The 13,951-nt window shown below is 40.1% G+C and overlaps 1 protein-coding gene across 1 annotated transcript in view; it reads right to left on the reverse strand.

The window, feature by feature from the left end:
- The window catches only part of ptprb (protein tyrosine phosphatase receptor type b), a 38,915-nt gene that overhangs the window by 12,960 nt on the left and 12,004 nt on the right, over positions 1-13,951 (reverse strand). The window contains exons 9-25 of the mRNA XM_085376756.1: positions 13,906-13,951; positions 13,493-13,638; positions 11,136-11,405; positions 10,952-11,010; positions 9,833-10,037; positions 9,631-9,728; positions 9,118-9,283; positions 8,907-9,037; positions 7,044-7,191; positions 6,691-6,960; positions 6,244-6,419; positions 5,988-6,138; positions 5,636-5,736; positions 5,245-5,410; positions 4,879-5,160; positions 2,248-2,526; positions 41-190 (exon numbers count right to left, since the gene is read on the reverse strand). The exon at positions 13,906-13,951 is cut by the window's right edge and continues 72 nt beyond it. Coding sequence (XP_085232882.1) covers positions 41-190; positions 2,248-2,526; positions 4,879-5,160; positions 5,245-5,410; positions 5,636-5,736; positions 5,988-6,138; positions 6,244-6,419; positions 6,691-6,960; positions 7,044-7,191; positions 8,907-9,037; positions 9,118-9,283; positions 9,631-9,728; positions 9,833-10,037; positions 10,952-11,010; positions 11,136-11,405; positions 13,493-13,638; positions 13,906-13,951 — 2,844 coding nt within the window. The remainder of the gene's footprint in view (positions 1-40; positions 191-2,247; positions 2,527-4,878; positions 5,161-5,244; positions 5,411-5,635; positions 5,737-5,987; positions 6,139-6,243; positions 6,420-6,690; positions 6,961-7,043; positions 7,192-8,906; positions 9,038-9,117; positions 9,284-9,630; positions 9,729-9,832; positions 10,038-10,951; positions 11,011-11,135; positions 11,406-13,492; positions 13,639-13,905) is intronic.

Genomic DNA, 13,951 nt, shown 5'->3' on the forward strand with positions numbered 1-13,951 from the left:
TAAGTCAAAGTAATGTAAACATGTGTTGGTGTGTTTGTACCATCAGACTCGGCCACGATCACGGTGAAGTATCGGACGGCTCCGTTGGTGTCGCTGAACCAGGAGCAGTTAAAGCGAAACAGGATGGAGGATGACTTGATCTTCGATGACCTTTTGGTGACACATACACTTTGAGGTGGGACAGGAGGGCCTGAAAGGAGAGAGGACTGGTTAAACAAATATAAGTGCCATTTTGACTTTTTATTGAATATATTTTTAGCTCATAATAATTGCAGTAATCATTGTAAAAATTAAGTTGGAATTTTTGTTTATTTTATCAAGATTTGGACATTTTATCAAGCTCAAACTATTTTATAACTGTGAAATTATCATATGACATACATGATTATTCATGGCATTTAAAAATATTGTAATATTAATTGCAAAATAAACAGCACATTGAAATGTTTTTTCTGAAAACTCTGAAACAAGAAATGTACAAAAGTTTATAAAAACAAAAATTCTCAAAAGAGAAAAACAATATTATGCTTCCACAATCAGCACAATAGTATCACATGGTGATCATCACTACTAGTATACCACAACACTGTGAAAAGTATATAAAAATATAGTTTTGTTGTTTCTGAAGAAACTGGCTTTTCCAGTTTCCATTCGCTCTTTCTCCCAGTTTCATCCTTAGCTTTCTCTCTTCCTGAAATGCCACCTATAAAAAACTTGTGGATTTTCTGCCTTTTTCTGTTTCCAGTGCGCTTGTGTCAGGATGATTTATAATGCAACACAAGCACAAAGAGGGAGGAAGAGATGGACGTGAACTAAGGGGGGACAAAGAGAAGAAAGGAAAAGGTTTTAGCAGAGGAGAAAAGTTTCCAGAGTGTTTGGGGTCATGGTGACTTTTTCAAAAAGGGCAAAGAGAAAAATAAAGTGACACTTCAAAGATTAAGAACCTGTGTGTGTGTCTCCTTCCTTCATTATGAACACACACACACACACACACACACACACACACACACACACACACACACACACACACACACACACAAAAGTTCCCTTCTGTTGTTTATTTTTTATTGTAGCAGGAGTTGACTGCACCAGATGTTCAAACTCGGCCTAGTTAGATAGAATCATAGGAGGAAGTGTGCTATTTAGAGGTTTTAGACCCGTAATAAATTAAAGATAACGCCTTTTAGTTCCAATTCAGTGTAAGGTATAGCTACATACATATACAGCAGAAACAAATGGGTTTGACAGCAAACACGGAAAACCAGATGATGTCGAGTCAGATCCCTTCTGTTTCTCTCTGGCACCCATGACAGGATCATGAAGTCATGAAGTTGGCTTATTCAAATAAGAGCTGGGTTTTAGAGTGAGTGAACAATCAATCACAATTTAGTTTGCTTGTAAAATGACAAATGTGACCTTAAACCTGAATGTTATTAGTGAAAAAACTCATGGCGAGTTCCCTAAAATGTGAACCACAATCTGGGAGTGAATTATGGGTGGACAGCTGACGGGCAGCTGTGCCAAAGTCAGTGATGTAAAAAAAAATGTCTGCTGGACGCTTTTCTTGGACTTTCAAGTAAGGAGAAATCTGTTCACAAGAGCTGCTTTATGTTGCTTTAAGTTAGTCATGGGCTGCTAGTTTGACTCATGGTAACTGCTAATTGAGTATTTCTAGCTTGCCATGTGATTACTGGTTATTGTTGATGTGTCAATCACAGCAGTAAAGTCAAACATCAGTCACTGAATCCCGCCTTAGCATTCCACCCGCTCCTCCAAATGTGATTGTGTTTGGCTACAGAAACCCAAGATGGCAGTGGACATAAAGCTTAACTACAAGTTAAAAACATTTGAGCATTTTTAAGGAATTAGTTCAGAAAAGTATAGAATAGTATAATGCCACTGAAACAGGTAAAGAAAACTGACTATGCACAAACTTGGAGTAAAGTCAGTCTTCAGTTCCCTCTTTGTTTCCCAGGTGAGCAGTCCTACTTAAACTGAGGTTTTATTTAAACAACCAAATCCAACACTTTACCTGAGGGGAATATTGGTGTGTGTATGTATGCTTGTCTATCTATCAATATGAGGGCCAATGAAATTTAATGAAAAGTGAGGACTGTTCTGGGTCAGTCCTCACATGCTTAAAGGGTCTTAGTTCAGGGCTCAGGTCAAAAAGGATTAGGTCCAGGTTAGGTGCCTGAGACTGCCTTATGTAAATGAAGATCCTTGTAAGTGTGTGCTTAAACTCACGGTCGATCATAGTGACGGTGGTGTGTGTCACCGGCGGGCTCGTCTGTCCGGCTGATGACACTCTGACCGTCACAGAGTATTTCCTGTATGGCTCCAAGTGGTCCAGTGTCACCGCTGTGACGCCTCCCACTAGCTTCAATGCTGAGATCAGCTCCCGGTCATCGTAGCGCCGACACTCAACCTCGTAAGAGTCAAAGTCAGCGTGTGGAGGTGACCAGGAGCAAGAGAGGGAGGAAGAGGAGAGAGGGAAGCAGTGGATGGACTTTAGAGAAGATGGACCTAGAAAAGAGGGGATAAGGACACAAGGAGAGGAAAGAAGTATAGAAAAAATGAAGACAAGATGAGAAGAAAGATGATGAATGAAAAGTGACAAAAGGAGACAAAAAGAACAAGTCCAATGAACTTTCTGTTTCTCACTTTGCTTATTTTCAAGTTTGACCTTCATGAGTAAAATAAATTCCTTGTGGTGTTTATCTTTTCAAAACAGAGAGCGACAAGTCTGCTGCTGCGAAAGTCCCCATTTATTTTTCCTGATCAGATGATAAAATCACTCTTTAAGAGATGATGAATGTTCCTGAGGACAAAGACAGAGGCAAAGGACAACACATTTGTCATTTTTTGGGCTGGGAGCAGACAGAAGATAGAAAAATAAGATGGAACTTTTGTATTCAAGAGGTGAAAATAAGGGCCTTTGATCTGTAAACATAAGCTAATTATGACATAATTATTGTACTACAAAATTATTTGGATTAAAACTCCTGTGAGTACAACAGATAAATAGATAAAATCAGCACTAATCTGACTGCCCCCTCTTACATTAGCCAAACCAAATAAGTGAATATTTTGCTGAGATTAATTCATTCTTATTTCATTTGTGCTCATTTCTGCTGACCAGTTTTTGATTGGTTATTTCATGCAGTTTAACGGTTAGTAGTTGTTGAAATTCATTCGATTTGGGTAAGAGAAGAAAGCAGGCTGAGTCCGGGTAGGTGTCAAAAATAGTGATCTTTATTTTACACACTTTCAGTGTGGGAAGAAAACTTGCAATACAATCTTCTGCGAATGGACCGCTCCCCATCCTTATATTACCCTGATGACGTCACAGTAAGATCTTACTGGAAATGATAACCGTTCCCCACACTCAAAAAGTTCTCCTTATATAGACATCAACTGCTACTTTAGAGAAAAACAAGTGTGTATTGTGTTGTGCAGTTTTGTGAAAGTATGTACAAAGAGAGACTGTCCTAAGACGACCTCCCTGTCCTTACTTAGTGTGTGTGTGAACGTGCGTGTTTTACATAACTATGTGCATGTTGTTATTCGCCTGAATATGTCCAAGTGACTGGAAAAGGCCCTGCTGGACCCACCAGATCGAGTGGTGTAAATACACTAATGGACAACAGCTTAAGCAGATAGAAAGAATAATACAGAACAACAATAGACTGATTAAAGTTATGATAATCTGTATGCATTAATATCTGCTCAGATTAACATAGATATAATTCAAAGATTATTCTGTCAACTGATTCAACAATGGTAAATGATTAATCAATGATAGGTCTGATTATAACTGTGACCATAAGAATACAAAATAAAATATCTCTTGTCCACATAGTCATTATAACTTAAATCAATATGAATCCATGATTCAGTGAAAGTGTACACAGGTTACATGTAGAGACAGCGTCTATCAATGTCCTCCAAGCCTTTTTGAAATGTTAAAAATAATGGCAAACGATTAAAGGTAATAACAAAAGCTTCAAGCTGTTCCGTTATCATCTTTAAACATTTAAAGATGGATTGATACTCTGCTTTTTGGTTGTAAAAATAGTTTTCGGGCTTTGGGGTGCACTCGCCTGGGTCTGTATTCAGTGAAGAATGAATACAACATACCTCTGATAAACAGACATTACTTGCATTCAGTTGTTTTTCAGAGGGATTTTTTGAGCCTTTTCCTTTAAGTCGTCGTTACTCTTCTAATGATACACAGGGAACTTTTGGCCATGTACAGATCTAGCTTTTAATTTTGTACTTCCTGTCTGAGTGAACTCAAAATAAGGGCTTCTCTGTGGGTATTTATAAATGTGTTAAATACTTCATCACTTCGTCTGCTGGAAATTAAAAAAGGAAGCTGTGAAGAGAAACTGGGTCAGATTTATTTAAATATATGTGACCTGGATATTTTTTATTCCTCTCCCTGATGGTTTCAGTCCCTGCAGCCAAAAACCCTCTGGACAAGCAGGATAGGATTAAAAATGGATTTAACTCCACAGAGAGACTCAGAGCCTCTGTTGTGCTGCCATCAAGTGGAATAAAATCATAAATGCAGCTGGTTTGTAAAATGCTTTTAAAGCTTTGGATCCTCTTCTTGTAAGCTGATAGTATTTTTTAATGTTTGCTCAAATTATCTATAAACATAAATAAAACCATAAAGATTGTCAAATGTGCGGTCAGAGGTTGATTAATCCTGATCTGATTAACAGAAAATGCAAGAAACATGCCAAAATTAATATGCAGAAAAATTTTCCACTAACAGGAAATATTAAGAGAGTAAGGTCAGTATAAATATGTCTGATTAAATACTCGCACAGTAGTAATTGATTTATTTTTCTTCCTTTAGGTTTCCCCTACTTGTTCTTATGTTCCTCTGGATTGGCTGGCTCCTGACTGTTGGTCCACCTTTGGCTCCGCCCCCACTAGTAGTCATCAGAGTGAAGTTGTACTCTCGCCCTGGAAACATCCCGCCCACAATGCAGCTGGTCAGATGGGTTTGTGTGACCGTCAGCTGATCAGGAGGAGTCCACTGCAGACTGAAGTTACTGTAGTCTCCTTTGGTGGGAACAGCCCACAACAGCTCTATTGTGTCATTGCTTGGGCCTTGTTTGACGGACAGGTGGGCAGGCGGTTGGGGAGCTGGGGAAAAAAAAGTAATCAAAATAATTTGGCATTTAAACTACATCAAAAAAATGTGCTTGTGTGTATTTTCATTTCACTCACAGGTGCGCCCAAATGCTGAAACATTATTGGTCAAATCTCCACTGTGTGTGATAACCTCAGCACGGTACAGTCTACCAGGGACCAGCGCAGTGAAGGTGTGACTTTTGTGCTCCGCACCAAGAGTCTGGGCTCCCAGGATGGATCCAGAAACATCGTACAACACCACCTTACGTAACAGGGAAACAAACAAATCAGCATGAGATTCTAATTGAGAACTCCACTGAAATTTTTTCTGTTTTAAAATCGGAGAGTCACGGGGAGGAATTTTAATTCTAAACCATAAAGACCGAACTCTGCAAAACATGGCTAGTGGGATTTATTTTTTTGTGGACTGAAGGAGGAGGTCATGTTTGCAACAGTTTAACTGCAGATATCACAGAGATACATTTACCTCATAACTGCTAAAGCTTCCCTCTCCATGGTGCCAGCTGACTCCCAGTCTGTCCGTCCATCCTGAACTCTCCACCTGTAGAGATGAGACTGGAGATGGGACTGCAGAGCAGAGGGGGGACAAAAAGGAAGAAGACATTTTAACAATGTGACTGAGGTAAGTGAAATGAGAAGAAACAGAAAGAAGAAAAATTTAAGAAAATAGCAAGGAAAGATGGAAGAGGAGAAACTATCTGACTAAATGCCGAGAACGTGGAAAAAATATCTTGAAGGTGAGAAAAGATGAGGACAGAATAAAATGAAGGCTAAGCGATGGCTGTGATGTTTGTATCCATACAACAGCACTGACTGACCGGTTCTGGCCAGCACAGATGATTCGCTGCTCATGTCTCTGCTCCAGCTCACCACCTGCAGCTTGTACAGACTGCCTGCTCTCAGCCCAGAGAACACACAGCTGTCTGCAGCCGAGCCCACCTTCTGCAGGTCCACCTGTTCATCTGCATTCTGAAGAACACACAGCGCACATTAACACGATGAAACTTAGCAAGAACTTAGCTTAGAAACTTAGCTTAGCATGAACATCAGGAAACATGTGAATGTTGATCCCACCGTGTGATGATCCCTCCTGCTCCCAGGAGAGCCCTGCCTGTGATTGGTGGTCCCCTCAGAGATGCTGTACAGGGTCAGGTCATAGATGTCAACATGGCCATCGGATGGACGCCAAGAGAAGGAGAGAGAGGAGGTGTTGGCTGAAATGACCAATAGATTACTGACGGCAGCGGGACCTGAAGAAGAAAGGATTCACCTTGGGTCAAAGTGTGCATTTACAGGAGGTTCTTTCAGGAGGTTCTTTAGTGAAAATACTTCTTTTGACATGGGAGTCTATGGGGCCTGAATGACTGCTGGAGCCTCTAGTGGATGTCACAGAAACTGCAGGGTTTCAACACTTTTTAAAAAAAAAAACATGTAGCAGAAGAGTCATAGTTGTATCATAACTAGTTTTATATGTCATTAACGATCCGTCCTCTTAGTAAAAACTTCTAAATTGCGACTTACGTGTTTGCCCCTCTGCGCTTGCCTCCAGTGACGGCACGCCACCACTCAGCGTTACGACCCTCACGCGATACCACTTCCCTGACGTCAGACCTTCCAGAAGCTTGCTTCGACTCTCGGCTGCGACCGTTCTATTGATCACCACAATGCCGGCCTCGTCCAGCAGCTGCAGGCTGTAGCTGTCATATGCGCCCACTGGTTGCTCCCAGCTGACGGTGAGGCTGTGGGTGGTGTGATCATTATCAGCCTGGAGGGCTGTGACTCTGGCTGGAGCTGTGGTGAAGGAGAGAATTTACCTATGTTCAGTCTGCACTGATCTAAATGACAAAACTCTAATAATCTGTCAGGTGCCTTACCTGTCCTGCCTGTGGCTGTGTTGCTATTGCTTAGCTTCCCACTCATCGATTGGACAGTGATGGTGTAAAGGTGACCTGGGGTCAGCTCTAAAAAGTCCAGGGTGGTGACATGTTTGGGAACAAGACGAGTGTCGATAATGACTCCGTCCTAAAGACAGAAAGTTGAGAGAGAAGTCTTAAGTCGTCTGTTACTCCACCACCTCCGCATCCCTTCATTATACCGTCTGAACATCACCTATTCACAGTGTTGGGGAGTAACGGAATACATGTACCGCCGTTACGTATTTAAAATACAAAATACGAGTAACTGTATTCCGTTAAAGTTAGCGTTTAAAAAGGTGGTATTCAGAATACAGTTACTTTGTTGAAATAAATGGATTACACTGCGGTACTTTCCTGTTTCTTTTTGTCACGGGTCAGGACTGTTTGGGTTTTGTTTGACAGCTACGTTCTGTTGTTCCAGGCGGCAGCGTTACGGTTGCCATGGTTACAGTGCGACGCTCTCTCTCTCTCTGCGACTGTGTGTTTCCTGGGTGAGAGAGCGCCTTTTCGTTGTTGTTGTTGTTGTGCTAAGCTAACAGGCAGAATGCTACAAGCATAGCTCTAAAGAATGTAGCATCATGGGCAGTGTAGTCCGTGTTGCAGGGAGAATGGACTGCCATACACGTTATGTGTCTGTGAGCACGAGGAGGGAGAAAAAGGGGAGTGGAAAGGTACGAGTTATCATCGAGGAAAAACGGGAGCTGGAAGCATGTAAATATAATAATAACCACTTCAGCCAAGAAGAGTGCCTGACGAGCCCAGTTGTAAGTAAGCTATTAGGACTCGACTGTACACCGTGTTCGTGTTTTCCTCCGAAAACAATAAGTTCCATTGGAGCAGTCTTTCAACGCCTCTCTCTTGTCTCTCGCAAGAAAAGTTGACCCACACAACAAAGTAAAGCTATTTTTCGGCTACGAGCCGACAGGGACCCCACCGTATTAGTCAGAGGTCCCTTTACTACAGTTCGGAGTCGCGGACCTTCAGTAATAGTAATAAATCATACAGCAATAGTACATTCATGTTGTTGTAAAAAGCATGATAATAGATTAAATGGTAAATGGCCTGTATTTATATAGCGCTTTACTAGTCCCTAAGGACCCCAAAGCGCTTTACATATCCAGTCATCCACACATTCACACACTGTAATCCAAAGTATTCAGAATACGTTACTGTCATTGAGTAACGTAACGGAATACGTTACAGAATACATTTTGGGGCATGTATTCTGTATTCTGTAATGGAATACATTTTAAAAGTAACCTTCCCAACACTGCCCATTCATCAGTCGACCCAATGCGTACATGAGCTGCTCGTGTTGGTGTGGAACTGAAAGTACACACATTTTTAGATGTCTTTAATTTTTAATACATTTAATTTAAATTATGAGTTCATATGACTGCTGAATGTTTTGAGCTCAAACTAGGGTGTACTCATGCTGGGAATGTTTGCCTCGTACTGTCCTTTAGCACAATTATCCCTACACCCAGGCCCATGTTTGTTATTAAAGCAATTTTTACAGCAGAATGTTGATTTCCTGTCTGAGTTATATACCACACCCTGAACTGTCATCTCGTGCTTTGTTGTGTTTTTTTATACAAATAAAAACATTTCCATTATATTATACTTATACAGAACAGGTACAAAATCACACTGAACCTATTATTCCATCCAACTGTATACATTTCAAACTAATATGTTTATGATAAGTGTGAAACTTGCAGTGTTTCATATCAGATGCATTTTTATGAATTGCAGTTGAAGTTGGAATCAAAAAAGGGGTTAAACAAATCATGTGGTGAGGTGTCTTTGGTATTAACTTACCACGGTCAACAGGGACACAATGTACATGTCCAGATCTCCTTCGCCAGGCATCCAGGAAGCCAAAAGTCCAGCAACAGAGTCAGTCAGACCAGGTTGTGGAACCAGGTGGAGGTTTCCTACAGCTCTGGGAACTGAAGACGAGATGGATTTACTAAACTTCAACCCAAGATGCTTGCAGTGAAGCTGTGAACATATACTCTGCATTTCTAACCTGTTCGCCCCTCAATGAACTCTGCTCTCTGATATGATCCACTGAATGTCGCCACCACAATCTTATAAAGCCGCCCAGGCGTCAAAGAGGTCAGCCGGTGTTGTCGCACCTCACCACCCAGCGTGACCGGAGGGAATACTCGAGAATCGTTGAAGAGCAGAGTGACCTGGGAGTACAGGAAGTGGTGCAGTGAGATGAGTTCATCCTCTGGGAAACAGGGGTTCAATTCATGTTTGATGATACATTTTAACATTGTTAAATCATATCAGTGGGAAAATGCACTTAGAATACTTCACTTACTCCGCAATTTTTAAGTAATTATAGTATAGTTATTTTAACCATAACCCTATTAAACATACTTAAAGTACCTGCTTACTCGATCATATTTTTAAATTCCCTCAGTAATATCTGAATTACAACACATTATAGCTGATACTGATTATTTAGACCGGTGTTCAGGTGTTTGTCTATGAATTACTAAATATTTTTTAAACAAAGTTTTGTGAAGCACACCTCATAGTAATCCACGTCTCCAGGGGCAGGGCTCCAGGTGATGTTCAACTTGTCGGTTCCTGCATTGCTGAGTAACAGATTCTGAACAGCTGCAGGAACTAAAATACAAAATTCATCCCAATCAGGAGAAATAACACACACAAAAAGAACTTTTCTGTAATATTACCATGTTAGGTCATTTTTCACGTTATCTCTCACTCACAGGTGCGTCCATCAGTGGAGATGCTGCTGACATAGTCTCCACTCCAGGTTTCCACAGTGACAGTGTAGAGTCTACCCGATGTCAGAGATGAGAAGACGCACTCGTTGTGTCCTGCTGAGACACTCTTATTCTGCAGCACGGTGTGATTGTAACGGATCAGAACCACGTAGCGGTCGAGAACCCCAGCCGCTTGGCGCCAGTACACCTGAAAGTATGACACAATATGATCACATAGTAATATTTAAAAATTTAAAGAATCAATCAATCAGCTTTATGACTCTCTGTTGGTTCTAGCTTTACTCTTATTTGTACGTTTGATAACTCCTTCACCCAAGTTAACTAAACCTAGTTATGGCTAGACCAGGTGCTCTAGTTCAAAGCTGATGGTGGGGTTCCTCAGGGCTTGGTACTTAGCTCATTTTTATTTTTAATACATATGTGCTCAGGCATGTTAGAGTAGTGCACATCATCAATGTTATGTAGATGACACCCACATCTATTACAGCTGTAATCCCGACACGAATAAAGTGTGCCACCTGTTTTGCAGACAACAGCCACTCCTGTTTTAGCTGTAACGGTTTGTGTAATGGGTGCTAATTTGTTCTCAATTAAGCCACCTAGAAATATTTGTTTTGATGATTATTCAGCCTTAAAACAGATAAGCCCCACATTAATTTTGGCTGTGACTCTTTTGTTATGTGTAAGATTAAAGTGTCTTAAAAACATGAAACATTTAATTAAAAATATATAGTTTATACAGAAATCCCAACACATTATTTGAGGGTAATTTAAAGTAGTGAGAAATTTCCTTTTAATCTACTTTTGTGTCTTGTCAAAAAAATGACACTTTTGCGACTTAATTCCTCTTAACAAATCCATAATTTAGTCTCTCAGAGCCTGAAGTCGCAACACAGGTTCAGAAGTAAAATCGTTTTTGGACTATCAAAAAAAAAAACCCCCAAACATTCAAATATCCCCGAAAGTTGTCTTTTTCTGAGATGTAGACCACTTAGGTGATCATTTCACTAAGAGAGCTTTAAAAAAACAAATAAAACAAGTAAAAAACTGCAACAGTAACACCACATTAAATTAAATGTTATTCTTGTTACACAGATATACCTTGAGGAAGTTGTCTCTTCCAGAGTGAACAGCTATTGGATTTTGCACAGTGGCTGGTTCTGCAAAATGGAACAAAAGACAAAGCAACAGAGATGTTTTAACTTAAGTACAAACAAAACTGGTAGATGGTAAAATAAACATAAACTCAGACAAATATAAGACTTTAAAAGGACTGGATTCTTACGTGTTCGAGCTAGGACGGTGGCGGAAGTCTCCAGGTCGCCACTCCTTGTTTTTATGACCACCGAGTAAAGCCGGCCAGCCTCCAGCGACCTGAATGAGCACTCAGGTGGTGAGGAGTGGGACACAACAAATTTATGTTTAGAAATTCCCTTCCTCTCCTCAAGGCAGACCAGGTAGCTGTCCACGACTCCTGACACAGGACGCCACGACACCTGCAGAGCATCAGACTTGCCGCCATTTGAAACAGTTATCTCAGAGACAGGCTCCGGGGCTGAAAATAAAAATATAATTGTATCGTTTTTACTACAGTGTTAAATATTTGTAATATAGAGAATGAAATGAATGTATCTCTTTAAAAAAAAGTGCATAAATTGTAAATTCAAAAAAACATAAATAACCTTTATCCCCTTTGTTTCTCAAACTTTTCTTAAAAACAAACAATGAAAATTGCGTATGCCATTGCAGATACAGCAATGATGCCACTTACTGACCAATAGAAGGTTATTTGAGGGGATTGAGGGTGGAGTCAGGTTTTGTTTCTCTACAGTCTAAATACTGATTCGTTAGCAGGAGAACAATACAGACATTCACATCCAGAGGATTCTGAAAGTATCTGGAACATTCTATGGGAACACAGTACAGTAAGTGCTCTGAACAGGAAGTGTGTGTTTGCTTGTATAAGTGTTTATGTGAGATGTAATATGAGTCTTAGACTTTCTGAGGACATTTAAAAGACCAAATAATGCCAAATTTTGTCTTCACATTTAAACAGACCTTTAAAGGGTCACTGCTGAGTCCAGACTTAGTTATGGCTCAGATTGAATTTTAGGTTTTGGTAGAAGGTAATGGTCCCAAGAAAGCGACAAGTCTATTGCTATAGTGCCCATGAAGACAGGTAAACAAGTGTGTGTGTGTGTGTGTGTGTGTGTGTATGTGTGTGTGTGTGTGTGTGTGTGTGCGTGTGTGTGTACAGGAAGCCTTTGACCATTAGGAGCATTTTGGTTTGTGTGGAACATTCCAAACGTTCTTTTTAGTGTTTCAGCCATTGTTCTAGAAACCACCTGATGTTGTCACATAACATATTTTTACTTACCACTTTACCTAACTTTAACCACCACAACCTGAAACCACACCAGGTGGTAACCAACTTCTCAAAAAGATAATGTCTGACAAGTCATCAACATGTCATGCTTTCAATAAACAAACAAGAAAAAACCCAAAACATTTACATGTTTTGTTTTGGGTTTTTAAGCAGTTATTTTACAACATTATTCATCTGAAGAGAAGTAAGGAAAAAAAATTTTGTGTTGAAATCATACTCTTTCTTTTGACTAAACTTTAATATTTCCAGCGAGCCTGATTTTACAGCGGTCCACAAAGTCGACTCAGGAGATTTTTTAGTTACTGTAAACTGTCTGCTGACATTCCTGTTCAGACTGTTTGGTTGAGAGGGTCACTGAGTTTTTCCTGTTCACAGACGCCGAATCTGTTCACCACAAGGGAACACACAGCAATATTGTCTCTACACAATAAGATCCCAGCAATCAAACGGTGTTACATAAGCTGTCGTGCGTTTGCATGTTTGTGTGTTGTAAACATTTCACAGTTTCTCTGGCTTCCTGAACAGTAACAGTTACTGTAAACTGGAGCTTTTTTGTTAACATGATTTTTCCCCCTCTGAAAACAGAATAAAAAATGAGTGTAAATAAATATTGAATTCCAAACAATGTCACATTCACGTGTGCAGAGGGAGTACAAACACAGCTGTGCCCTCAGGTTCATTATTTAAATACAAGCACTGATTTTTTTTTCTTTTTCAGCCACTCTGTTGGCGATTTGCTTCTTTGTATTGGCTTGTTATCCTATTTCACGACCCAAGCTTTAGCTTTAGAAAAGGTCATCTAGCATTTGATTTTAGAAAATTAATGTTCAAAATAGGACATGTGGAGGGTTGGTGTGACAGAGGAGGATATCAGGGATTTATTGAGATGAGGGTTAGGGTTGGGGTTAGGCAGATGATCTGCTGTGGTGACCCCTAAAGTGAGCAGCTGGAAGATGAAGAAGAATGATGGACTATTCCAGATGGGCAAAACATCATCCTTTATAGAGGTGCTTGCACTTACTGATGATTAATCAATCAAATAAAATTGATTAGCTGCTACTTACCCAGTTAATTTCTGTGGAAGTAGGGAGTTTTGACCTTATTTTTCACATGATTTTTATTTTTAGTTTCTATATGTATTTTTTTTTTTATGATGTGAAATTATTAGAAAGGAGAGACCTCTTAACATAACCCATTAACAAGAAATACATTTTCATCATAGACTGCAGAGATATAAAGGTTTAATAAAATGTCACCTGTGCGTGCCTCCAGACTGATGGGTTTAGACTGTAGCCTCCCACTGACAGTGACAGCCTGCAGCCTGTAGAGGGTGCCAGGTGTCAAACCAGCCAGCAGCAGAGAAGAAGAGCTAACTGAAACGCTGTAGTTCTGAACCACAACACTAAAAAGGAAAATACATGTTAATATTCACACTGACATGAATAAAAGTTAAAGCAGAGTGGATAAATGTATAACGAGGGACTTTAAAAGCAGCTGTAGATGTTGCTGGCTACACATACTGCATGATTGCAGTTTGACTTCTATCTGTTTTAAGACGTGGGCTGAAAGATGAATGATCTCAGACCTCGTGTAATGCTGTAGATTTTACAAGTGTTTTAAATACCCTGATCAAACAGAAGTTACTGTAATAGTTTCCTTATAGACACACCTATCCTGTAGCAATGTCAACATGTACAAGTCTACATCTCCTGGTG

This window comes from Diplotaxodon limnothrissa, linkage group LG17 (assembly GCF_057381915.1).
Source record: "Diplotaxodon limnothrissa isolate DT_005_m linkage group LG17, D_limnothrissa_male_GT1.1, whole genome shotgun sequence".
Lineage (NCBI taxonomy): Eukaryota > Metazoa > Chordata > Actinopteri > Cichliformes > Cichlidae > Diplotaxodon > Diplotaxodon limnothrissa.